Source organism: Trichosporon asahii (assembly GCF_000293215.1).
Source record: "Trichosporon asahii var. asahii CBS 2479 unplaced genomic scaffold scaffold00071, whole genome shotgun sequence".
Lineage (NCBI taxonomy): Eukaryota > Fungi > Basidiomycota > Tremellomycetes > Trichosporonales > Trichosporonaceae > Trichosporon > Trichosporon asahii.
This window is the reverse complement of record NW_014040854.1, coordinates 1,388,689-1,413,100: the sequence shown is the minus strand read 5'-3', so window position 1 is coordinate 1,413,100 and position 24,412 is coordinate 1,388,689. Positions and strand designations below refer to the sequence as shown.

The following is a 24,412-nucleotide window of genomic DNA, read 5'->3' as shown; positions in this document are numbered from 1 at the left end:
GGGGGGGGGGGGGGGGGAGGCGAGGTTGGAGAGTTTGACGAGGACGGTGGATCAGGGAGGGCAGAGGGGACGAAGAGGGGAGCATCTGAGTAAAGGCTCATCACAGCCGCATAGAAACAAGAGTAGAGTACAATTTGTTACGATTAGTCATCAGCCCACGTATCAGCGTGCGGCGACATACCCACTAGCCACAGCATCATGCACTTGCATTCAATCTCGCGAAGTTTGATTGCCTTCTGGACCACAATGGTGCGCCGAAGAAAGATCCGTCATCGGGATCGAAGCATCGAATGGCTTCTGACTTCCCAGCCTTCTAACCTCCGACTACAGGGCCGACATCGAGGAAGTCCTCGAGGCATGTGCAGGACTGTCGCTTGCACGAGCACGGACGCGTCGCTGCACTGGAGGGTCATGGGGGGGCGTGAACCACGTTTCGGAAGCGGTGGCACCTGAAACCTCAGAAATGTTCGCAAAGCTCACTGACATGTTTAGCTCACTGACCTGATTCTCCACGCAGTTGCTCCTCAGTCAGTGGCCGAACGACCGCCATATGCTACTTGACTGACGGGATGGTACCTCAGTGATACTCATGAGCATGCCGGTCAAAGACAAGGATCTTCTCTATTTGAGTCCCCTTCACTCACACCATGTCTCGTTGCTTATACTGAACCGCAGGCAAATGACTCACATGAGCCATCGACACCACCGCCGATGAAAGCCGACCCCGGCCTCAGTCCCCGGCTCGTATCATCCGCGTCGTGATCAACGAGATTCCTCCGAAACATTTCAGCATGCGACCGAAGGTGATCTACTTCGGATCGCCTCGAAGGGAACCAGGAGCGTAGTGCACTATCCATCGTCCCACAAAGACTGAGTCCAGACCTTGGTGCCGCGTGTTGGCGAACTTCAGAAGAGTCAGAACTCCAGCCCAAGACAGAGATCACACTGGCGGCGCCGCGATCGCCACCGCCACGTTGTGAGCGGCGTGTGTCTTTCGCTACTCCTTCAGAGATCGACCCATGTCATAGTCCCCTCTCTATTTCCCCCCGCTCCTCGCAGGCATAAAAGCAACCTTATCATGTCCCTGATCTTCACCAACGCCACAAACAACAACATAATGCTCTCCTGCATGCGCGACCCCGAGGCTGAGCCCGTCAAGCTCATCCTGACCTCGCCGATGGGCTTCACTGTCGAGGAGGAAAACAAGGTGCGCCGGCGTCTGCGCCGTGCCAGCTGGGGTCTGACGACTGTCACCGTGTGCCGCCAGGGGAAGGACATTGAGTGCACGTTCCGTTCTGCCAGCAAACGCCAGGTCGAGAGCCTCTATGCCGACATTCGGCCCAAGCTCGACAAAGACTTTCTCGGGTCTTGGACGACGACCATTGTGGAGAAGTGAGGAGTGAGATTCTTCCGGGCTCGTGAAGCTCACGGAGGCTCACGGAGGCTCACGGAGACTCACAATGAGGAGGTATGGAAGGAACCAACGATGGCCACTACAATCAAGGTCCGGAGCGCGAACAACTACAAACTGCTGCGGTTTCGAGGTGATGAATGTGTGTACGACTATGTGTACAACCTACGATCTATGCATATACGTGACGACTTGTCGAAAGTCGAGTCGAGGGTGAGCCCGGGATACAACAGGGAACGGCTACAGGGTTGGACGGGTACGGCGCACGGGCCGACAAATGAACGACGAGCTTCTCAGAAGCATCCGGTCCGATGGGTCAGGGTGTGCGTTTGCTTATCGCAGTGGGTTTTTTGAGCCTATGCGCCATAAGGTGCTGGCTGGGGTCGGTGCTGGGGCAGGTGATGCTACTCCCGCTCCATCGCGCGACACTGTCGCAAAGGGCAATCATCGCTGACACTTCGCTATCCCTTCGTCTTATACGTCTTGAAGACCCAGGACCCGAGATCGTGTCCGAGGCCGTCGTAAAGCCCGTGCCAGACCTTGTTGAGCTCCTTGCGGTCGTCGAACTCGCACTCGAATATGCGCGGACTCCACCGGATGGTGTGCACGCGGTGTGTGGCCGCCTCGATGCGGTCGGTCGCGCGCTGGACGTTGAGGGCCGTGAATGGGTGCCGGTCGGACGTGAAGCGGAGCACGAAGGGCATGTGGTGTAACTGTGATGATGGGGGTGAGCACGAGGCCGCTGCCTGTGTCTTATATCAGCGCATTTTTGGGCAAGAAGCCAAAGTTGGAACGCGTGAATCGATCGCAAGGCACCGAAGATTGAACGGGAATGGGATGGCGGCATTTGCCCCCGCTCCCATTCGTCGGGATTGGTGCTGACACGCTTGTGTCACCGCGTCTCATCGCGCGACACTCTGTACGCGTTGCCGCGCCGTGGAACACGCGGTAACATCGCGGATCGACTGCTTTGTCGCAATCGCAGACAAACTCTTCTGGGTTCGCCGCACGGCCCACGCAGGCAGCAGGCTGCCGGACGGACCGGTGGCGCCCCATTCATGGGTCACCCACGGCCGGGTAATTCCGCGATATCGGCGAATTTTCGGCTCGACTGCCACTCCACGAATGCAGCTGCGGATCATGGATGCTCCAGCGCGCGTCCATGCTGCGGAGGATGCCTTCTGACGAGGCGGAGGGTGGAAAATGGGTGCGGTGGTGTCTTCGGATACTTCTGGAGCGTGCTGTGGGTTCTTTATCTTGGCGAAGAAGTCACCGATGGGTCATCAGTGGTTGGCGTGAGTGCGATACTGTCAGCGAATCATTCCGGTGATGTGATCGTTCCTGTGTGGGCGTGTGCCGACTGCGAGCGAGGAGACCGCGTTGTATACTCTCATAAAGCGCATGGTGTCCTAGTCGCATGCATAGCCACGCGTCGGAGCCTGCAATCTACGCGCCTGTGCTTGCCTATCCCTCGTCCCTTCCCTGACACCTCCACCTCCACCTCTATATACCGTGCCGGCTACAAAATGTTGTACTGGCAATCCACATCCGGTACATTGATCGCGGCCCAAGCCATGGCACCGCGACAGACCTGGTCCGCGTCAAATCCGCCTGTGTCACCAAGGTAGAACCAAAGCTCTGCGTGCGCATTCTTCACCGCTGGGTCCGGGACGGGGAGCATGTGTCTGTCCTCGATGACGATGTGGAGGAGGCGGCGCTCGCGCAGCGTCAGTGCGCGCGAGAACCGGAAGCCGATCCAAGTGTAACGTGGTCCAGGTTCAGCGGGAGTGTTGGCAGAGGTGCCGTTACTCTGCGACATCGCGGGTTGGGTGTGTTGGTTCTGGCGCTGCGTCAGGGTGTCGAGCGCCGTGAGGGTAGAGAGGCGGGGCACGGTCATCGAGGGCGTGGACTGCGGCCCTAGATATGCGGTTGAGGTTACCGGATTCTTGGATATGTTGGTGGTTGATGCTTGTGAGAGTTGTGTTGTGGTGACAGTGACGTGGAATGTGGTGTGCATGAGAAGACGAGGGCCATGGACGCGTGTACGTCAGTGCACACACCGAACACATGGGTCGGCTTTCGTACGCTCTATCGCCATCGCTACAGTATTGCGCGTCACTTCCCATGTTCACCATGTCTTGGAATGTATCGTGCGGAAACCCGACCAGAGCTTCTCGGGGGGCAGCCGCCACCCCATCTCCTCCATCATGTGAGCCTTAAATTCCTCCTGTCCGACGCGACTCCGATAGTCATCGACAGACCAGAACAAGAGCCACTGCATCCTCGGAAACTCGCGCCAGAGGAATTCTTTTGCCAGCTCCGCGACAGACTTTCCCTTCGTCCACTCGGGCTTCAAGCCCATCATCTCCGGCGTCATGCTTTCCATTCCGATGATCTCAAGGCGCACTCCGAACTGCTCAAAGTACCCGCCGCCAAAGTATTCTTCGTCCGCTGTCCCGTCGGCGAGTTCGGCCAGCGCGTACAGATCACCCATCTTCTCTTGAAAGCTGAGCTTGACCAGAGTTTGGAGATCGGCGTCACTCCGAGGCGCATGCTGGTCAGGGAGCGGATCCGTCTCCCACGGATGAATGACTACAAGGACCTCGTTGACAGTCAGAAGTCCAATTCCGATCCTTCCCTCGTACTTAGCCGCCTCTGTCAGATGAAGAACAACCGTGTCCGCATTGCGGGGCCTGATATCGTAAAGTTTGGGGGAGAAGTAGACCGCCCGATCGAAGCGGGGTGGAAAGCGCTCAACGTCTTCGCAATTGGACAAGAAGCGCACAATACGCAAGCGATCAGTCCAGGCGTACAAGAGTCCCTTTGTCTGTTTCGTGTGCGTCGGACCGGCAAAGTCCAGAATGAGGGTGGATTCAATCCAGGGCCATTGTTGCGTGAAGCAGCGGCGGAAGGAGGCTGGCGTCATCGTGATGCTGCCGCCAGAGGTCAAGCCGCTGCGCACAGTGATGAGACCGTCGGGATTGTCGGGGCCGCCTTCGGAGAGAATCAGGTGGTGCGACAGTTGTCGGTCAGCCCGTTTGCGCCATTCCCGGCATGCGGAGCGGAGTGCAAGAAGCGTGCCAATCGACGCGTAGCGGAAGATAAGGTCGATGATGTGGGGGAGCTCCGTTTCGCAGATGGATGGGGTAGAGTTCATGGTGAGAGAGACGATTTGATGGTGAGAAACCAGATTACGAGCCCCTGTTATGTAGCATTGAGATGGCCAGAAAATGGTGTTGACTCGAAGTGATTTGTGCCCAGTGCTCTGAATGTATAAGCATCGACTCAAATGGTTGTGCCTGTCGGAACCACACCACGTGCTTCCCGCTCCTGGCCTCTATGATCGTTCACGCACGATCATGTTCATGCATCGCTTCGTCCCCATTCGTCCTGCACAGTGTCACAAAACTTTGCCAGCATGGACCCCTCAGGAGCTCAATCCAGTCATCTTGGTGGCGGCTTATCTAGTTCTGTCAGGTGGCTGACAGGAACAATGGTCCGGATGCACTGCGACTGCGCGCAGAACGGGCGGGAGCAAGGGCTCGTGCTTGTCGCCCGCGAATTGACCGACGAAGACGCAGACATGGCATCCGTTGCGCGATTCTCACTCTCCTCAGTAGATCATGACATCAGGTCGACGATGTGCGCGAACGCGGCGGCAGAGATTGTCGTCCGCTTCGGCTTCTCCCTCTGATCCCACCTGCTGTCTCGGCATCGTCGCTTCAGGGGTCGGTCGAGGTGTTGACAATCAACGAGCATGTTGTGGTGAGTGGGTGTTTACAGGAGGCATGATTTTTGCAGCTTGAGCTAGGGTCCATTAGCGCGCAGTCGTTGCCACCGGGAAGGAAATGTGTCGCTGCTGCGAACGTCGTCTCGTGGACTGGTCAATCATGTATCCTGTCATGAGTTGGTGAATGCAGAACGGCACTTTACAGCACACTCTCGATACTGTACACCGGTGCATGCAATCCTATGCTTCGGCCGGGAGGGGATGGCCCACTATACCGAGCTTCTCGAGCTCCTTGACGCGCTCAGGCAGCTTTTTCAGGAACTCGTCGTAGCTGACGCGTTTCTCGCCATAGTACGTGACATCTGCGAGCGCAATCAGGCGCGGGAAGGCCATGTACCACAGCTGCTTCGCGTCGGGGATGTACTCGGACCAGAGCTGGGCCTGGGCGCCGAGCACGAGGCCAGCCTTGTCCTTGTCGACGCCCTTGAGGGGATTGAACGCGTACACGTCCTTGAGCGACGCGCCGCGCCCAATCGAGAGCGGCTCAGACTTCTCATCGCCTTGCGCATAGTCAAAGTAGAGCAGGTTCGGCGTTTGGATTACGGGCACGCCCGCGTCGGTTGCGCGCCTCGCCGCGTCGTTCCAGTCCCGCCACGCCATGACCGCGACGCCGTCGAGCTTGCCTCCGTCCAGAATCTCGTCCCAACCGACAAGCTTGCGGCCCTTGCTGGCCAGGAACTTGGCCAGCTCGCGTGTGAACGCGGCTTGCAGCTCGTGATAGCTGTTGAGATTGTCAGGATCGAGGCCGAGCTTCTTGACCTGCTTGCGGGCTGTCGGCGCCTCGGCCCACTCGACCTTGGGACACTCGTCGCCGCCGATGTGGATGTAGGGAGAGTCGAAAACGTCGCAGATCTCCGTGAGAATGTCCTTGGCGAACTGCAGCCCGGGGTCGTCCACGCGCAGCACCTCGGGGTACACGCCCCAGCTGTCGCCTACGTTGAGAAGCGTACCATTGTACCCGAGCTCGGGGTACGCTGCTCTTGCCGCCTTCATGTGTCCCGGCATGTCGATTTCGGGTACGATCGTGACGCCCTTAGACTTTGCGAAGGTGTTCAGGTCGCGCAGTTCATCCTGCGTGTAAAATCCGCCGTGCTGCTTCCCGTCGTACTTGTTGAGATAGTTTTTCGGATGCAAGTCACCACGCCCATAGTTGCCTGGGCGACCCACGACGGTCTGCTTGCGCTGCGACGCGACTGAGGTCAGTCGCGGCCACTTCTTGCTCTCGAAGCGCCAACCCTGGTCGTCGGATAGATGGAAGTGCAGCACGTTCATCCGCAGCAGCGCCAGCGCCTCGATCATGCGCTTCACGTCGTCGAGGGGGAGGAAGTGTCGCGACGGGTCGAGGTGCACGCCGCGCCAGGCGTAGGCGCCGCCGTCGGGCTTGAGCAGGCAGGCAGTCATGACGTGGATGGTGTGATGGTGAGATCGGGGAAGGCGCCGTCGGACGTCTCAACGGTGTTCTCGTCGGGGATCTCCGAAGACGCCGTGCTGACGGGACTAAATCTTGGACAAACAGTTACACAATGGGGTAGGCTGGGAACTGGTTCATGGCGATCTACAAGTACTATTTGGCGTCGCGCGCGACCTCACAGGCGGGACAGTCGAAACTGGTGTCAGTGGGCGATCCGAAAGCCGTGGTTGTGTGTGTGGGACGCGCGGTCAATAGCTCCAATCCAGCGCGCACGACCCCGCACACGCCCGTTTGCTCGTGTTTACTCACATGACATACTCCTCCTGGTCGACGGGGCAGACAAAGCTCGCGATGAAGCTGGCAGGCTCGGTCTTGCTCGCGTTCCGGGAGATGGAGTGGATGTCTCCGGGATTCTCAGTCCAGCTCTCGCCAGCCTTGTAAGTCTGGGGAGGCTGGTCGTTGAGTCCGGACTCGACGGCTCCCTCGAGCAGCACGGCGGTGACAAACGCGTTTCCGTGTCGGTGTCGCTCGGTCCAGCCTCCAGGCTCGTACATGACCTTGACGGCGACGAGCTTCATCCCCGGTGCGTTCGGGAGCGGGTGCGCGTACAGAGCCTGCAGGCTGCCGCCATTGGGAAGTTGTGTGATCGGGCCGCTGAAGTTAGCACTGGGCGCAAGGGAGATGGAGGAGCGGCTCACGGCATTGTGTGTGGTCAGTGGGCGTGGTTTGTTAGCGGGCGTGGTTTGTTAGCGAGAGTCAGACCGCGGTTGTTATATATGCCTCGGTGACGTCACGGGAGCTGGTCGTGCGACTTCCGTTGCCGTCGCCGCTCCGGAGGTTTGCATGAGTGCCAGATGAGTAGAGCGTGAGTGCGAGACGTTGCCCGCCGGGATTTCAATACCAGATGCCAACGGAAGTCATCACCGACGCGTCGAGCATTGGGGCAGGTCGTTATATTGGGGACGGCTCGCTCCTGGCTGCGCCGTGGATCTGGGTGTGGATTTCAGTAGGGTGGAGCGGCAGCTGTGATTGGGTGTGAGGGACAAAAGTCGACTCAATCAGGTCGAACGGCGTGAACGCTGACTGATCGTCTCCGGCAGGGCACGTCGTCGAGTAGTGAAGAGTCACCGCTCATGAGCTAGAACGCAGCCAAAGTACTCGATCTGGAGCTCTAAGAGCCCTGGGGATCCCATGGCTGGCTGGCTGGTCGGCGTCTTCCTTCGGTCAATTGGGTAAGATAAGGGTCACTCCTGTCCCTGGAGGCGCCTGGACCTGGGGTTGGGACTGAAGCTCGTGGGTCAATCTCTGCATACTGATAATAAGAGGACTACACACGCGACTGGGTTCTGTCGCGTTTAAGACCCGTGGTATGTGGAAGGAGACCTTGCAACATGTGTGTTGTCGTCCCTGTCGTTCTGAATCTTCTCGCTCTCGGGTGAAGCCTGGGTTGGAAGGTGTGCATGTGGTGGATTTGGAGGGCATGCGGTGGACGTGCTGGGTAATGAAAACAACTTTGACTTGAGAGGGTGATGCAGTCGTAAACATGAGTCGCGGTGTGCTGGTCCTGGAACCTAGGGAGTGTACACCTTCCTGATAATGTCCTCGGGGGCACCCTAGTCATCAGTGATGTACGTGATTGGAAACTCACAGCACGGCGCATACGTGTCGCCATGTCCTTGCGCACCTTCGCTTTCGCCTTGAGAACGTGCTTCTCGATCGCGCCGGGCGTACGAGTTTTCACTGCCGCCGAGACGGCCTTCCAGTCAAAGCTTTCGAGGTTGGCAAGGCTCCTGGGAGCGTCAGTGGAGCTTGTCGTCGTCAGTAGTACATACTCTGCAACCGTGTCCTTCTCCGCCGAAGTCCAGTACTTCGGCAGCAGCGCGTCGTGTCGTTCGGCGCGCGCGCGAGTCCTGTAGGCGAGTTTCCTCGCGAAGCTGAAGAGCAGTTGGCGGGACACTTTCCACTCCTCGCTGCTTGCAGTTGTGACTGCATGTCAGTCTCGCGCAGGGGGGCACACCTTACACAAAGCAGACGAGAAGGCGCTCGCAATTCCGGCACCTGCAAAGCGACCCTTACCGAGGACGACCTGCAGTTGCTCTTCGAGGTCCACGGGCTCGTACGGCTAGATTGTTAGCCACGCTTTGACGTCGTCTCACCTCGGTTGCATCCGCAATCCAGTCTTGCAACTCGAGCACGCGCTCGCCGTCCCTCAGAACCTGGCCGATGCGCCTTTTTGTGTCGTGACGGATGCTTCCGTCCTCTTCCTCGTTGATGATGCACATGTAGACGTCGTCAAGCACTGGCCGTTAGTGAGATCAAACAGAGTGCACACTCACCGCGTTCCCAACGATCACGCGCTGCCACACACGTCGTGTAGCGCCCCTGTCCCATGGGCATCTCCGGCATGACTGAGTAGGCACCAGTACGCAGAACTTGCGTTAGTGAGCGGCTCCAAGTTTCCTGGGTAACATACGGCTTGACACACCGATAAAATGGACGATGAGAGTGAGGCCGGTGATGTTGTCACCCTTCTCTTCACGCGCGCGAGCGGCTTCAAACTCCAGACGCCCCCAGCTCCATCCCAGAAGCTAGAACTGTCAGCCTCGACACTTCCGCTGCCTTACCTCCAATGACCTGCGCAGGTTTTCGAGCCTTCAGGGCAGGTGGATCCACATCTCAGTCTTCGTCGCTCCCTGGGCAGTCAGCTCTGCAGTCCTCTGTCTGCGGCACTCACCTGCTGGCGCATGATTTTGCGGATAATCTCCTTAACGTGGTCGTGACGGAGGTGCAGCATGATAGCAGCAGGCCGATGGGTCGGAAGCGCGCTGGCGAGGTTGTTCCAGATCGTCCCCCTATTGTTGCGGATATCTGCCTTTCTGATTAGAAGATGCGACCCCTCAGGACAAAACACTCACTTGGCTACCGTGCTGTGCTTGGCCTCGGTCCAGCGCCAGCCTGACTTCTGCTCTGCCTGATGGCACTTGGCCATCTCGGCTTCGCAGTACCTTGTAGCCACGCCCAAGACTTGACTCCTCGTGCCCTTGAACCCGAGTTCCTGCGCCCGGCAACTGGTCGAACGGTCAGCTGCCCAGCCTCGTATTCTTCAGGGGCGGAACATACACAAAGAAGAGCGGAAGGTTCGGCGGACTTGGACGTCGCCGAACTCTGCGCGGCCGAGCACCAGATTGTACTGGTCTTCGATGGTCTCCAGTTCATAGCCCTGGTTGTCAGCTAAAGGCCTGCATCACTTGTATTCTCACCTCGCAGGCCTGAACAATCCATTCCTCAACGTCCGCCGTTTGACCACCTCGAAGCATCGCGTTGTACTTCGGTGCCTCGTTGTACTCGACGAAGCCGTCGTCGTTGAGCACGAGCTTGCCCTTCACAATGTCCTCCTGGTCTGGGGTGCTCAGCTGCTGCCGCATATACAGGCAACTTACAGTCACGGATGACCTTCCTCGCAGCGGAGCGCGTCTTATAAGACGTCACACCTTTGTTTGACACCTTGATCTCGTTTTCGAGTACGGAGTACGTACCACCAGCCCACACTCTCGTCAGCGCCTGTTTAAAACGGTGATGGCTTTCACTCACAGCACGAGAACCCAAGGAAGTCCACAAATAGCGTACGACCCCTCACCTTCTTCGGGGTCCCGCTTGTGCCCTGCTGGCCGGTTGCCTTGCCCGCCTCCGACTGCAGGCGCTTCCTGTCCCGCTGAACAATCTGAGGTTAACGCAGAACTGTCCCGAGACTCACGTTCAGGAACTCGTCGAGACAGTTCACGGACACCTCGATCATCTCGGCAGAGTTGCGTAGACCTCGGCGGCTGCACGACATGCGGCTTGCCTCTGCTTATGAGCAAACCCGATCTCGTCTGCTGCTCACTCAGCATCTTCTCCGCCGCGACCACCACCTCCTTCTCATCCTCACTCAAGGGCTTGTACCTGGTGTTTGGTAGATCTCGGTGGAACAGAGTGCGGATCTCTGCGAGATTCGCGGCGTTCTTGAATACCTTGACTCCTGTTTTAGGTCAACTGCGCAGCTGTCACAGTACATCGAGGCACTGTCACAAGTCACTAACCGAGGAAGGTGTAGAGGGCCATCATGAACGGATTGTCATTACCCTTCCATGCTTGTAGAACGAGTCTGGGAGGTGAGAGGCATCTAACGGGCCACTGACTGAATGCGGGTCTGACTCAATCCGCTCGGAGTGAAGAACTCCTTGATGCTGAGCTCGATGATCTCGACGCGCTCGAGCTGCGTAGTCTTGGGAGCAGTCATGCTGTACGCGGGGTTGGCGTACCCGGAGAGCGGCTGGGTGGGTGCGAACGCTTCGCTGACGGCCGCCCAGGCCTTGTCTACAACGCTGCAAGGTCAGGTCTGCTCCGATACCAGGTAGGTGAAGTTGCGGGTGGCAAAGAGCTCGACGGAAGCAATGTTGAGCAGTCATGGTGCCAGACTCAAACTCACCACATTCTGGTACTGTTCGTAACAGTGCCGTATGGGATAGCTGGTTCGACGGATCGACGGAGAAGGGAAGAAAATACGGTCACTGCACTCTTCACAGATGTCTGCTTTGAGCCAAGCTCATCGCGACAAAGCACCAGCCTCTTCCAGCTCCTTCAATGCTCTTTTCATCCATCGAAACTCACCTTCGTGTGGCGATCAGCTGTCGGTGTTGAGAGGAGGGATGCAAAAGATGATGGGAATGTGAGAGAAGGTTAGAGGGCTGCGACGAGGTGACTCAACCTGTGCTTTGCGCCCTCCGGAGTTATCGGTTTCGCCGCTGCCATGGCGTATATGTCTTGTCTCAGTGACGGTCGACAAGCACAAAAACGAATATGATGCATCGCGGTGTCTAAATCTCGGTCAATTATGCTAGAATGCCGGGAGCTTGGGCCCCAGCGAGAGCGAGGGGGCCAGACTACTGGACACCCTGCTCAGCCTTCATCTGCTTCAGCAGTGCCCAATCCGACATCTCTACCTGCGAAGAGTCAGCTCGGCCCAAGAAGCTAGGATGGAAGACGAGAGTAAGGAGGGAGGAGATGTTTGGTGAGCTTTTTCTCGGCGTGGTGGAGGTGGGGTTGAGCCGTCAACTAGGTGTGATCGGCAAACGGGACCAATATTTCGGTCCTCCACCAAAACGCCAACTGCGCCTCTCTACATCACATCCCTCCTCTTCCACTTTTCGTCCACGTTTGAACTTACTTCATTTCTGAAATTCGATTTCAGCGTGTCCAAGCTCTGACGCGAGATGAGAGAAACGACGAGGTCATGCTCGGAGAAGTGCCGGCCAAACGTGCGAGCTGCTTGATGCGAAGCACGTTCAATCTTGACGGCGACACCTGTAGATGTTAGCGATCTGGTGGTGGAGGTCGGTGAATTCGTTAAATTCGGCATATTTGAGACTTACCAGCTCCAATTTGGTTCCGCTTGACCACCTGGAAAGTCTTGTGGTTGATCTCCAGGCCCGTGATTTTTCCGAGCGGAATAATGTCACGTGTGCCCTTCTCCTTGTCGACGCGCACGACTCCAACAGGCGTTCCAACGCGCACAGTCGCTCCATCGACAAGGTCACATCTAGGAAAAGTCAGCGATAATTCTGCTTACGTAATTTTACCCAAGGATCAGGGGGTCTCGCGTAGCGAATGGCTTCAAGATTTTAAGCTTGCAAGGCCAGACTGCGTTGGGCGCGGCCTCCTTCTGACGGGCCTCCTTGACCTCCTCCATGTGCTTCTTGAAGGCGTCGAAGAGGTGGTAAATAATCATGGCGGAGAAGATCTTGACACCCTCACGCTTGGCCTGCTCCTCAGCCTCAAAGGTCACGGGAACATCGAAGCAGAGCATGACGGCGTACTCGGGCGCACGGTCGAGCATGAGACCGGCGCGGATCACGGCCGACTTGTAGACGGGTCCGAGGCCGAACTCGAAGACGGGAATGTTCATGTCCTTGAGGAACACGAGCAGGGCCTCGAGCGAACCAAGCGTCGAGGCCTGGACGAAGACACCGCGGCCCGACTTCTGGACAAACTTGTCGAGCGAGGTGAGGTCGTCCATGGCGAGGTCCTTGTAGTACTCGACCTCGTCGTCGTTCTTGGCGACGAACATGCGCGCACCGGCGATGGCCTTCTCGAGACCCGGGGCCGCGATCTTGACACCGAGCGCCGCCTTGACCTCCTTGTGGTGCACGTAGGCCGACTTGATACGCAGTTCGCGCATCGGCTGCGGCGTCAGGAGCGCACGGACGTTGGTGACGATCGGTCCGTTCATGCCACAGAGCACAATCTTGTCGCCCTCGCGCAGGACACCGTTAACGAGGACAATATCGATGGTGGTACCGAGACCCTCAATGACCTTGACCTCGAGAATGGTCGCCTCAGCCTCGGAGAGGTACATGAGCGAACCAGTCATACGGTCCTGGGTGAGCTTGACGAGGAGCGCAAGCAGGTCAGGGACACCCTCACCGGTAACGGCGGAGGTGGGGACGATGGAGACGATACGTCCAGGCTGGGGGTTCTCGTCGTAGAGCTCCGAGTTGAGGCCCTGCTCCATGAGAATACCCTTGATGTACTGAACGCGGTCGGCGAACATGCGCTGCATACGCTTGGACTGCGCAGCGAGGGTCTCGCGGAAGCCGGCGTCGGGGTGCGTCTTCCACTCGGTCGAGTCGAGCTTGTCAATCTTGTTGAGCGCGACGATGAAGGGGGTCTTGCGCATCTTGAGCAGGTTGAGCGACTCGATGGTTTGGGGCTCGAGACCGTGCGTAATGTCAATGACGAGAATGGCAATGTTACACAGCGAGGAACCACGCGAACGCAGGTTGGTGAACGACTCGTGTCCGGGCGTGTCAATGATGAGCAGACCGGGAATGTTGACCTGCACCTCGTTGTTCTTGTTGACGACCTGCGTCTTCTCGACGAGCGCCTCCTTCGGGAAGAAGGTGGCACCGATCTGCTGCGTGATACCACCAGCCTCGCCCTCCTGGACGGAAGTCTGACGGATCTTGTCAAGCAGCTTGGTCTTTCCGGTATCGACGTGTCCGAGAATACAACAGATAGGAGAACGGAGGTCAGTCTTGTCTTGTGCGGCCTCGGCCGCCTTGCGACGGGCGGCAATGGCGACACGCGCACGCTCCTTGGCCTGCTCGACCTCGTCCTCGGAAGAGTCGTCCGAGTCCTCGTCCGAGTCGTCGTCAGAGTCCTCGTCGCTGTCCTCATCCGAGTCCTCCTCAGAGTCCTCCTCAGACTCGGACTCGGACTCCTCCTGAGCGGGCTTCTTGCCGTTGGCAGCGGCCTTGGCAGGAGCGGCCTTGCCGGCGGGCTTGGCCGGGGCAGCCTTCGCGGCGGGCTTAGCAGCCGGCTTGGCCGCCTCCTTCGCGGCGGGCTTGGGCGGCGGCGGGGCCTCGTCCTCGCTCGACTTGTCCCAGTCGTCCTCCGACTCCTCCTTCTTGTCGTCGACCTTCAGGTCCTTGACGCCGGCGGCAACGTCCGCAACCTCGTCGTCCGACTTGTCCCAGTCGTCCTCGTCATCGTCCTTCTTCTCCTCCGGCTTCGTCGCCTCGACCTTGGGCGAGGAGGGAGCAGGAGTAGAAGGAGCGGGGGTAGAAGGCTGGCTGGGGGTCTTAGCCTGCGGGCCCTTTCCGCCCTTCTTCTTGTTGAAGGGGCGCTTGGCGGCGGGGGCACCACCCTCGAGCGCGGCAATCTTGACGCCGGACGCGAGCAGAGCCTGCTTACGCGCCTCGGCGGCAGCACGCTCACGCTTCTGGGCGGGCGTCAGAAGACGACCCTCGGCCTTGGCCTTCTCCTTCTTTAGCCGCTCCTTCTCCTTCTTCGCGTCCTCGGCGGCCTGGATACGGGCCTCCTCCTCGGCGGCGGCGCGCTCCTCCTCCTCGATCTGACGCTGGCGCTCCTCCTCGGCGCGACGGGCCTCCTCCTCGAGACGCTTCTTCTCCTCCATCGCCTTTTGCATCGCGAGAATGTGCGCTGACACCTTCTTGCGCTTGGCCGGCTCGGGCTCGGCCTTGGCGGCACCCTTCTTCTTCTTCTTCTTCTTGTCCGCGGCTGACGAAGCCGGCTCGTCGGCGGCCTCCTCCTCGGCGGCCTCGGGCGCGGGAGTGGAAGGCTCAGGAGTAGCGGCTCCAGAGTCAGCCTCGTCGGCAGCGGCGGCCTTCTTCTCGTCGGCAGCGGCGGCCTTCTTCTTGGCCGCCTGCGCCTTCTTCTTAGCCTTCTCCTTCTCCTTCTTCAACTTCTCCTTCTCCTTCTTGGAGAGGATCCTGGTGCCGCCAGTCTCCTCCTCCTCGGGCTCATCGGCGGCCGGGGAGGGCTCGTCCTTGGGCTTGGCAGCCTCGGCGGCGGCGCGGGCAGCGGCAGCCTCGGCAGCGGCCTTCTCGAGGAAATCGTCGTCGTCCTCCTCGACGGCCTGCTTCTTGCCCTTCTTTCCCTTCTTGCCCTTCTTGGGCTTCAGGTCCTCCTCGGGCCACTCGTCGTCGAGGTTCGCACGCTCAGCCTCCTTGGGAGCCTCCGGCTCCTCCACGGGCTCGGCCTCGTCCTCAGACTCGACAGCCTTCTTGGACTTCTTTCCCTTCTTGCCCTTCTTAGGCTTAACATCGTCCTCAGGCCACTCATCGTCGAGGTTGGCGCGCTCGGGCTCCTTCGAGTCGAATCCCTCCTCGTCGTCCATGTCGAGATCGGCAAAAGCGGACTGCTTCTTCTTCTTCTTGTCCTTCTTTTTGTTCTTGGCCGCGGCGATGGCAGCCTACATACGTCAGCGTGCGACAGCTAGCCCTTTAGCTCACCATGAGGCCACCTCCACCGAACTCGTCGTCCTCGTCGAGGGCGTCAAAGGCACCGCCACCACCCGCCTCGTTGTCCTCGTCGGGAGTAGCCATTTTGGCCTCGAGCTCCTTCTCCTTGGCGGCCCTGTAGACAATAGTCAGCGATGTGATCCAGGGTATTCAGGTGTGCAGCGGCATGCAAACAGATCTCTCACGCACCAGAAAGCGTCGTCGTCGTCACCTCCCTTCTTTCCCTTCTTGCCCTTGTTCTTGGGGGGCATTTTGAATGTTTTGCTAAGTAAGCCGAGTGGCAAGAGATGAGAGCAGTCGCTCAGACGAAAGCCCTCCTGGCGGACGGGTCGCCTGCTCGGTCCGTAATGACCAGAATGACTTTTGCAAAATCCTGACGTGGCTTAAATGACGTCGCTTATCATTGGCTCCATCCACCCTGGCCGACCTCCGCCACCGGCGCTGTGCGCCGCAGGTCCACAATAGCGTCTTACGCGGGTTGTTCATCTCTCAACTTTCTTGTCCCCATCTGCAGATCGCACTTGGAGGAATGCCCGCCCAATCCATTATCCCCGACATCCCGGGAACGCTCCTCACGGACCCCGAGGTCACCCACCACTTGAACGAACATGTCGCTCAACTTTGCCACCTGAACCAGCCAAAGTAAGCTAGGATACTGTTATAACTAGCTGACTGAAGATTCCCCGGCGCCCAGCCTGTATCCTTCACGACGCAGTCCATTGCCATGCTCGAGAAGATGGAGTGGGCCTCCTTATGTAGCGCTGAGCTGACAGCAGCTTCTGGGTGTGCGAGAAGTCTGACGGTGTCCGCGTCCTACTCTTCGTCGTCATGAACGGGATGACGGGAAGTCAAGAGGTCTGGCTCGTGAGTTTCTCTGGTTCCCTAGACAACTGACGCCAGATCGACCGCAAGCAGCAATACTTCTCCGTCGACAATCTCCACTTCACGCACTGGGAGTCGCTCGACGACCCCCTGACTGACACGATCCTGGACGGTGAGCTCGTGATCGACATTGATCCGCGCACAGGGGCGCAAGTGATGCGGTACTATGCGTTTGACTGCCTCGTCCTCAACGGCGAGAACATCATGAAGAAGCCGCTCGTCAAGCGCTTCGCTGTAAGTTTCCTGATGCAGGCTTACAACTGACAACCAGCGCCTCAGGGAATGGGTCGTGGCTCCTATGAAGAAGGCGGCGCAGCGTTTCCCCGAGTGGAAGGAGAATGCGCCGTTTGAGATCCTCGCCAAGAAGCAGGAACTCGCGTACCATGTCTCGCAGGTGCTGAACGTGCATGTCCCGCAACTGCAGCACGGCCACGATGGCCTTATCTTCACGTGCGCCGAGAGCGCGTATGTCCCCGGCACGGATGAGAAAATCCTCAAGTGGAAGCCGCCGAGCGAGAACTCGATCGACTTCAGAATTGAGCTCCGCTTCCCGCCCAGCGCATCCGACCCAAGCGAGCCGGACTACTGTGCCAAACCGCATTTCCTCCTGAACCAGTGGATGGGCGGAGATGGGGCCGATGCCAAGTACGAGTTTTTCGATGAGATGGACGTCGATGACGACGAGTGGGAGCAGTGAGTGCAACACGCAACCATGGGGATTTTGCAGAGCTGACAACGGCAGGATGAAAGAGACGGGAGAAGAGTACGACGGCCGTGTAGTCGAGGTGACGTGGGACATGAAGCGTGGCGGCTGGCGCATGTTCCGCTTCCGCGACGACAAGCCGCACGGCAACCACGCCAAGACAGTGCGCAGCGTTCTGCACAGTATTGAGGATGGAGTGGAGATTGCCGACGTGAGTGGTTTTACCTGCCAACAACTACTTCCAGTTTCCTCTTGGAGTCTTAACTGACATTCAGGTTCTAGCCCAGCAGGACAAAGTAAAGGCGGCATGGAAGCAGCGTGAGCAGCGGAACCGCGCTGCGGCCGCTGCGGCCGCTGCGGCTGCCCCGCCCCGCCCACCGAACGGGTACCAGAAGCCTCCGCCGCCATCTGCGCACGGAGGGCATGGCGGACATGGTGGAGGAGCCCCGCGACCGGCGATGAGCGGATTGAAGCGATAGTATTCTTGTTGTATGCATCTAGACTGTATCCGTGACTCATTCACACCAGCTTGTTGGCGTCTTCGGGCGTTGATGAGGGCGAGGATGCGACAAAGGCGTACTGATAGGTGACGGGGTAGTGTCGGCATAAAGTGCGATGGGTGTCTGGTAGGACGGGGAGTGTTATAATGCGAGGAGGTAGAAAAGGCGACAAGTAGAGCTGAAAGATTGGATGGCGATGGAAGAAGGCTGGGTTAGACACGCTCGCGACATCGTTCGATCTCTTGCCACAGAGCCTCCATCCTGAACCTCTCGACCTCGTTTCCGTCTCCTGTCTCTAACCCTGCCTTGACTCTCACCGCAGCCTGCTTCCACTCCTCGACTGCCTTGATCAACGCTCCGAGTCGAGTAGCCCCTTCAATTTGCGCCTCCACTTCAGCCACGCTCTTATGCGGGTGAAAGGGCTGAGGCACGAGCATCTCGGCGGAGTAACCGGACATCCTGCGGCTGAGCTTCCCCTGTCTCGCCGGTCCTCCATGTGGTGGAGATGGAGAGGGTGATGGCGGTGAGGAAGGCGGGGAGGATGAGGAAGCCGAATGTCCCGCGTGGGACTCGTGCCCTGTCACGGCGACGTCGGACGAGGTGGAGGTATCGCTGGTGTCAGAGATGAAGGAACATGGCGATCCGGGTGGGTGCACGGAGGGAACAATGCTGGGGCGGGCAAAAGGGCTGCGCGGTGAATCGGGGATGAGGGGTGAGGTCGGTGTTGGTGGGCGAGGGTCTGGTGAGAGAGGAGTAGGCGACTTCGGAGTGTGCGGAGGACTAGGGGGTGGTGAGCCGGGGATCTTAGTGTCGACTGGTGTACTGGGTTTCGTGTTGCTGTTTTCCTCGGATGGTTCGAGCGGCGGCGGTTGTTCAGTGTGGTGACCCGATGTTGGGTCTTCCACTGGCGTCTCGAGCTCAGTGGGCAGTTCACTCTTGCACGGGTCATCGATTTCGTCATCCTCGAATATCGTGTCGAGTGCCGTGGGGGAAACGCATAACGACCGCCTGTAAGCACTGCTCCCGCCGATGCTGCTCGACCTAGGGGACGGCAGGCTGGGAAGTTCCTTCTCGGACCCACTGTCGTCAGCTCTTCCCTGGGGGATGCACGAAGCCCAGACTCACCACTCGCCCAGTGTCACTCTCGTCGGCGTAAATTCCCACTCCAGTCTCTGTCTCTCATCGTTCAAACTGGGATTGAGGAGGTACCTCAACGCACCTCTTCCTCCCATCCTTCCTCCGCGAATGCCTCCATCTGCATTCGAACGGATCCCGCAGTCCGTGTCGCTACAGTCGAAGTACACTAGCTGCTCAGCATTCGAACAGAGAGAGCCGATAGCCGTGCACGAGTCGCAAGATTGAAGACGGTAGATCTGAACTTGCAGAGCTGGGTTGATACCCGGGACGGGGTAGAGACGGTGGGAGCAGGGAAGGTCGCGGCAGGAGGCACACGGCAGCATCGTGCCGTTTGTTTGTTGGTCTACTCGAAGGTGCGTGAAGCTTACTGTCATATGTTCAGACAAGTGGCTGCATCAGCTTCACGACGCCGCAACACCGCTCGATCCGAGGCACCGTGCTCCGTATCTCGCCTGTTCCAGTCAGCGCTTGAAGCTGTTCTGCTTCTGTAAACTAGCTTGGGTGCAAGCGCTGAGAAGATGAGGAGAGCTGACCCTTGAAGAAAGCAGCCGCAGTGACGATCGAGAGGAAGAAGAGAACAAGGACGATGTTGACAAGGCAGATGTCGAGTTGGAACAATAGACCTGGAGGTCCGCAGCGACCTATACAAGAGTGAGTGGGGCCCGCGGACCGCGCATCGTGTGATCAGCAGTGTCTCCGTCATGACCCCTTCACCCTGGCTCCGCCGTCGACATGCTTCTGACTTGCCGGGAGAGCTGTGTGTGGACGTACGTAGTGGGGAGTCATGGATTGCGATCTGTCCGAGTTGTATGATGGAGAGTACGTCAGAGCATGGTTAGAGAGATACGAAGCGTTGTTGTGAGTGAGAGGGAGGTTGAGCAAAGTTGACGTGTGCTGTTTCACTTTGCAGAGCGCGACGATCGACACAATCGGGCGCTGGAACCGGTGTGCAGCGTATGTCTCACCAACGTCAGCTTCAAGCTCACAAGAAACTTGTGGACGTTGCAGTCTTACATGCATCCAAATGTTGTCCGAGCTACTAGATGAGTTCGGCCTCATAGTTGGCACACTTCTCCCAGCAGCATCCAGGAGGTGATTCGACGGCGGCCCACTCCTCTTCTGATATCTCTTTCCTCCACTCCTCGATGCTGATCGTGCGCACTTCCGGGATCGTGCTCCATGACGGAGTACACTGCCTCTCCTCGTCGATGATCTCCTGGAATGCAGCCTCCCATGACATAATTTATCGGGATCATGATCGCCCGTGTTCTCCTGCCAGGTCCTCAGTCCGACAATAGTGAGCTTGCCAGCGTTCGTCATGAAAGCGCCATGGATGTCCCATGAGAATTTGTCGTATGAGTACTTGCATTCGAGAAGGCGCTCGTCGATTGGCGGTTCTGGGCTAAACGACGGCAGGAAGAGAACGACAAGTTCAGTTTCCTTCGTCTCCGCATGAATACCGAAATCAATCTCGTCGCAATGAAGCTTTGATAGATCCTGTGGAAAGACAGCTACTAACTTGGTCGTGCAGCCAGTGAGAAAGGTGCCTAGCGCGATGTGGTAGTCTTCAGTCGCCCGAGGGATGAGGGGTTGTATGACGACAGGGAGCGGTAGCTTACAGCTGGAGGGAGCGCAGAGCTGTTCCCCAAGAAACCGTTTACGATTGAACTTCGACTCGAGCACCATTGACGGCGAAAGTCCTCCGAGGAGTCGCTCCACGACTACCCCGCTCGTCTGTCCGTGGAGGCGGACGCAGTGAACATTTGGGAAGTGGGCAGGGAGACCTTCATTGCGGTTGTAACTTGTCGATTTCCCGGCATGAACATCCAGCATCCGTGTTCTCCACTTCAGGTCCCGCGATTGGAAAGGCAAGTTGATGTGGCCCCTCTTTGTGTACATTCGCGGCGGGTCGATCACATACACTGCATGCTCTGCGATCCGGCGGTCCACGGCATCACGGACAGCTCGCTGAGTCAATCGGAGGGCGGGAATGGCTTCATCGGGAGCGAAGTCGAGGATGAGATCTCGTATATGCGGATAGAAGGCCCAGTCGATGAGAACCATGGGCTTGTCGAGCAAGTGGGAGAGGGTGCGATGGTGAAAGGGGGATCGGAAGTCGGTGAATTTCAGGCGTCTGCGATTTCGAGCGGAAGCAAATCCATCGCGACTAGTCATCGGGCACAAGGGTCCAGAATGCACTCGGGAAGCGTTGAAACCAGCTCCCACTCCTGCGCCGGTACCTGGGCCTTCCATTCTTCGAGCGAGAGCAAATGGAGTCGTCGGCCTCGGTGGTTCTCCGGCCAGACAGCACGCTTGAAGTGAAAGTCTTCGCGAAAGTGCCGTCGAAGCAGGTCTCCTACTGTGGTCTCGCTGGCAATCTTCCTGTTCAGACCTTCAAGTCCAACCAATGTCAGAGTGCCTCCCGGCACGCGGAGACACTCCAACACAATGCTTTGCAGATAGTCTGGCTTAAAGCGGTTGGCGATGGGTACTCCTTCCTCGTCCTCATCCCAGACATTGTCGAGTCCCGGCAATAACACGATCACAAGTTCGGACATGTGCACGTCACTCAGCGCCGGGCTGTAGTGGATGTTTCGACAGCGTAGGGCAGAGAGCCGACGAGGGAGGACAAAGACCATCTTCTGTGTCTTTTTAGACACCCAGAAGTTGAGGGTAACATCCTCGACGGCATCTTTCGGTAGGACCGCTTGAATTACGCATTGCGGGGCAGAGGTGATCTTTGGCAAAACGTTGTACAGATCGCCGATGCAAGGGAGGCGTGCGTACCGTAAGTTCGGGAGATGAAGACCAACAGCATCATGCGGCTCGAAGAGGTCGGGGGGATAGACGTCGATCGCCTCAATCCTTGAAGCAGTGTTTTCGGTCTGAAACGCAAGCTGGATGTGACCTACGCGAGTGTAAAGCCGGCCCTTCTTGACGACGTAAAGAATGTGATTCGCAAGGCGACGATCGAGGTATTCGCGCACAGACCGTTGGGTCAAGCGGAGGGATGGAATCACATCGTCTGGAGCGGCGTCGAGGATGAGGTCTCGGATATGGGGGTAGTATGCCCAGTCGAGAGTGGGCATGAGAGTCGGAGATGAACAGAAGGAGAGACCAGGAAGTGGAGGTTGGATATCGGCAATCTGGGTATCGGCGGAAGCAAAGTGACTCGTTGGGAAAGGCGCCATCGAGGCTGTTTTGTCAGGCTCGTTCTTGTAATCCACAACGTATCACTGTTCCTTGGAGGAAGGGTCGCGCACAGTGTGCTTCGACAGGTTTGAGAGGTTCTTAGGATGCTCAACGATCCGCTTATACTCCTCCTGCAGAGACACGGGCCGCTGAGCGTCATCGGGCGGATGGTGCAACCGGCCGAAGGTCCGCATGTACGCTCGCTTCAGAGGGGAGATGTCTCCTTCGCGTTCCACACCGCTCCTGTGAGCGGCAAGCGGCCTTTGAGATGCTGCAGAGCTGCGTGATGGGTCGTACGACTCCCCAATCGAGGTCGCTCCAGATGGCGTGCTCCCACCATTCTGCTGCCAGTTTTCCCTATACTGCGGAGGAAGATATTCAAGAATCTCTCCGGCGTCTTCTTCCTGCACAAAGCGTCGGACCGGCGATCGGCTTCTCACACTCTGCTGGACCATCCTCTTCCGTCTGCGGCGGTTGCACCAAAAGAAGAGAACAAGTATGATTAGTCCCCCCACGACGCCGAAAACCACCCCAACGATTAGGCCAGTAGTCGACTTGCCGGCAGGCTTAGAAGGGGTGGGCAACCCTGCACTTTCTTGGGGGCTATCGCCTCCACCGCTCGAATTCTGAGACGGGCTAGTGGTCAGCTCTCCTCCAACAGCGGCAGGACTCACTACTCATACGGGTAAGACCTGATCGCACTGATCGGGCAAGATGTGTCATGACTCCTGCCGCCGACATGCAGAGTGTAGTCAACATCTGGTGCGAGCGGCAGAAGAAACAATGTCTGGTCTGAAACATTCGCAACCTTTTTCGAGATAGAGGTTGGCAAGACATTATACTGCCCCCACACCGGTCGTGGGTCGACCGCGGCATAGCATTCGCTCCCGCCGAGCCAGTACGAGTAATCGCCGCTCGGGCCAAGAACTTCGACCAACGAGGTGTTTTGCGGTATCTTATACACGAGCTCAGTCATGTTATAAAGAACAGCGTGCTCTGGCTCCTTGTAAAGACGCCATTTCGTCTTGCCCCCCATGTCGTTCTCGATGTAGGGGAAGCTAATTTTCTTTTCGGGTGGAGGGAGATCGGCTTTCTCCATTGCTATCAGCTCATAACGAACGGAGCTTTGCTGTAAGGTGATCTGAGGGCTTAAAGTGTTGTTCTCCGCGACCGAAAGCACTTGCGCTCGAGTCGCCCAGTCTTGCAATTTCGGCCTTGTCATTAGTCATTGCTTCGCGATTGTCCAGGACTCATACCAGCTGATGCCTTCCCTTGACAACCAACGGTATGTCTATAGTGGCGTTTTCGAATACAACATCGCGATCGTGGAAGGTAGCCGATACTCTGTAAGGAGCAACATCGAGGCCGGACATCCATCCCAAACCATCCCCACCCCGTACAGAGTTGAAGCGAACGCGCTTCAACAGGGTCAAATCGTTCGTTCCAAAGCCAGGGGTGGTCGCAAACTTCGGGGTGGTTGCCCCACCGTTCAGTCTATACCCAGTGCCCACGAAGTGGAAACCCAAGCCTATGCGGCCGCCGTTACCACAATCCTGAACGCGACATTGCCGAGACCCGGTGCTTTCGTTATACCTGTACCTATAGTCGCTTGTGCTGTCCCGGTAATGAAAATCGAGGTCAAGCATGGGCGACAAAGAGTCTAGGGTGACTCTAGCGAAGGCGTTGTAAGGTAGACCAGATGTGTTTCGATTAGGTGGCTCCTGACCCGGTAATGTCGAAGTTGTACTGCTGGATGCTACCGGAGCTGCTGGGATCTCGCTCATGGTCTCAGAAGATTTCGAAGCAGAGGAAGTCTTGCTTGCGATATCGGAAGGCTCCGAAACCGGAGAAGACATCTTGATTGCACTACTGAAAGACACGTCCAAGATGAGGATGACGAGGCTGATGATTCTTTTGACGTTGGGGACGGAAGCAGTGATGTGTGACAGGCAAGTGAAGATGTCGATGCAATTGCCTTCACCGGGTGCCGTCAGTAGTTGGCCATACGTAGAGACTGCAGCCCGATAAACGGTTCGCAACACATGCGCCAGGTAGGCGTGTGCACTTCCCTTTAAGCCGATGGCGTCCCTTGCTGTTGGGAGCTTGGGTTTGAGTAGGTTAACGTTTGGAACACCAAGGCACCGCCCTAAATATCTCCCTTCCGTGTCGTTACCGATCGCATATCGGTGGGCACTGATCAGGATCCTGGAGCTTCGGCTTCTTGTTCCGGGCTGCCGCAGGACCCTGTCTTGTTCCTCACGCCTTGTTCGCGTAAGAGTGCGCTTAAGTTTGCATCGTTCGCAACCATACTCGAGGTCCCACATGGCACTATGACCACATATGACACGTTCGAGAGGTCAGCAATCACCCACTCCCCGTGGGCTGAATGGAGTCACAACCTAAATTCGAGGGGTCGGTCAATTTGTGTTTGTCGCCAGATCCTTATCGCTGAGAATTGGCCGAGCCATCCGTCATCCAACAAAGCGGACTAAGACTTGAAAGGATGACGGATGACGGGGATCCTTAAGATGCTAGGAGTAGAGAAGTGAGGGAATTTCAGCCGATCTAGTTGATCGTGAGCCAGG

At 57.7% G+C, this 24,412-nt stretch overlaps 9 protein-coding genes across 9 annotated transcripts; 2 read left to right on the top strand and 7 right to left on the bottom strand.

Annotated features, from left to right (window-relative positions):
• Window positions 1–1,117: 1,117 nt before the first annotated feature.
• Window positions 1,118–2,124, top strand: A1Q1_05422 (uncharacterized protein; the record flags this gene model as incomplete). The annotated part of the gene is made up of 3 exons (XM_014322154.1): window positions 1,118–1,207; window positions 1,268–1,392; window positions 1,851–2,124. The coding sequence occupies 3 exons, from the start codon at window positions 1,118–1,120 to the stop codon at window positions 2,122–2,124; spliced, it is 489 nt and encodes a 162-aa protein (XP_014177629.1).
• Window positions 2,125–2,930: 806 nt separating this feature from the next.
• Window positions 2,931–3,308, bottom strand: A1Q1_05421 (uncharacterized protein; the record flags this gene model as incomplete). Its single annotated transcript, XM_014322153.1, has 1 exon — window positions 2,931–3,308. The coding sequence occupies one exon, from the start codon at window positions 3,306–3,308 to the stop codon at window positions 2,931–2,933; it is 378 nt and encodes a 125-aa protein (XP_014177628.1).
• A 231-nt stretch (window positions 3,309–3,539) lies between these two features.
• Window positions 3,540–4,568, bottom strand: A1Q1_05420 (uncharacterized protein; the record flags this gene model as incomplete). Its single annotated transcript, XM_014322152.1, has 1 exon — window positions 3,540–4,568. One exon carries the CDS (start codon window positions 4,566–4,568, stop codon window positions 3,540–3,542), a length of 1,029 nt encoding a protein of 342 aa, XP_014177627.1.
• An 813-nt stretch (window positions 4,569–5,381) lies between these two features.
• Window positions 5,382–6,602, bottom strand: A1Q1_05419 (beta-N-acetylhexosaminidase; the record flags this gene model as incomplete). The annotated part of the gene is made up of 1 exon (XM_014322151.1): window positions 5,382–6,602. The coding sequence occupies one exon, from the start codon at window positions 6,600–6,602 to the stop codon at window positions 5,382–5,384; it is 1,221 nt and encodes a 406-aa protein (XP_014177626.1).
• A 315-nt stretch (window positions 6,603–6,917) lies between these two features.
• On the bottom strand, window positions 6,918–7,190 carry A1Q1_05418 (Nectarin 1 precursor; the record flags this gene model as incomplete). The annotated part of the gene is made up of 1 exon (XM_014322150.1): window positions 6,918–7,190. The coding sequence occupies one exon, from the start codon at window positions 7,188–7,190 to the stop codon at window positions 6,918–6,920; it is 273 nt and encodes a 90-aa protein (XP_014177625.1).
• Window positions 7,191–7,783: 593 nt separating this feature from the next.
• On the bottom strand, window positions 7,784–15,664 carry A1Q1_05417 (GTPase; the record flags this gene model as incomplete). Its single annotated transcript, XM_014322149.1, has 21 exons — window positions 7,784–7,939; window positions 8,261–8,402; window positions 8,445–8,578; window positions 8,630–8,725; window positions 8,769–8,911; window positions 9,086–9,200; window positions 9,347–9,464; window positions 9,528–9,667; window positions 9,733–9,807; window positions 9,873–10,012; window positions 10,053–10,162; window positions 10,204–10,324; window positions 10,367–10,630; window positions 10,692–10,742; window positions 10,807–10,976; window positions 11,081–11,181; window positions 11,819–11,955; window positions 12,024–12,190; window positions 12,231–15,364; window positions 15,405–15,528; window positions 15,603–15,664. The coding sequence occupies 21 exons, from the start codon at window positions 15,662–15,664 to the stop codon at window positions 7,784–7,786; spliced, it is 5,700 nt and encodes a 1,899-aa protein (XP_014177624.1).
• Window positions 15,665–15,942: 278 nt separating this feature from the next.
• Window positions 15,943–17,477, top strand: A1Q1_05416 (mRNA guanylyltransferase; the record flags this gene model as incomplete). Its single annotated transcript, XM_014322148.1, has 6 exons — window positions 15,943–16,055; window positions 16,190–16,277; window positions 16,329–16,529; window positions 16,603–16,988; window positions 17,038–17,209; window positions 17,274–17,477. The coding sequence occupies 6 exons, from the start codon at window positions 15,943–15,945 to the stop codon at window positions 17,475–17,477; spliced, it is 1,164 nt and encodes a 387-aa protein (XP_014177623.1).
• A 233-nt stretch (window positions 17,478–17,710) lies between these two features.
• Window positions 17,711–18,958, bottom strand: A1Q1_05415 (uncharacterized protein; the record flags this gene model as incomplete). Its single annotated transcript, XM_014322147.1, has 2 exons — window positions 17,711–18,578; window positions 18,624–18,958. 2 exons carry the CDS (start codon window positions 18,956–18,958, stop codon window positions 17,711–17,713), a joined length of 1,203 nt encoding a protein of 400 aa, XP_014177622.1.
• A 716-nt stretch (window positions 18,959–19,674) lies between these two features.
• Window positions 19,675–24,151, bottom strand: A1Q1_05414 (uncharacterized protein; the record flags this gene model as incomplete). Its single annotated transcript, XM_014322146.1, has 6 exons — window positions 19,675–19,796; window positions 19,874–20,769; window positions 20,835–21,850; window positions 21,899–22,463; window positions 22,511–23,041; window positions 23,112–24,151. 6 exons carry the CDS (start codon window positions 24,149–24,151, stop codon window positions 19,675–19,677), a joined length of 4,170 nt encoding a protein of 1,389 aa, XP_014177621.1.
• Window positions 24,152–24,412: the final 261 nt, after the last annotated feature.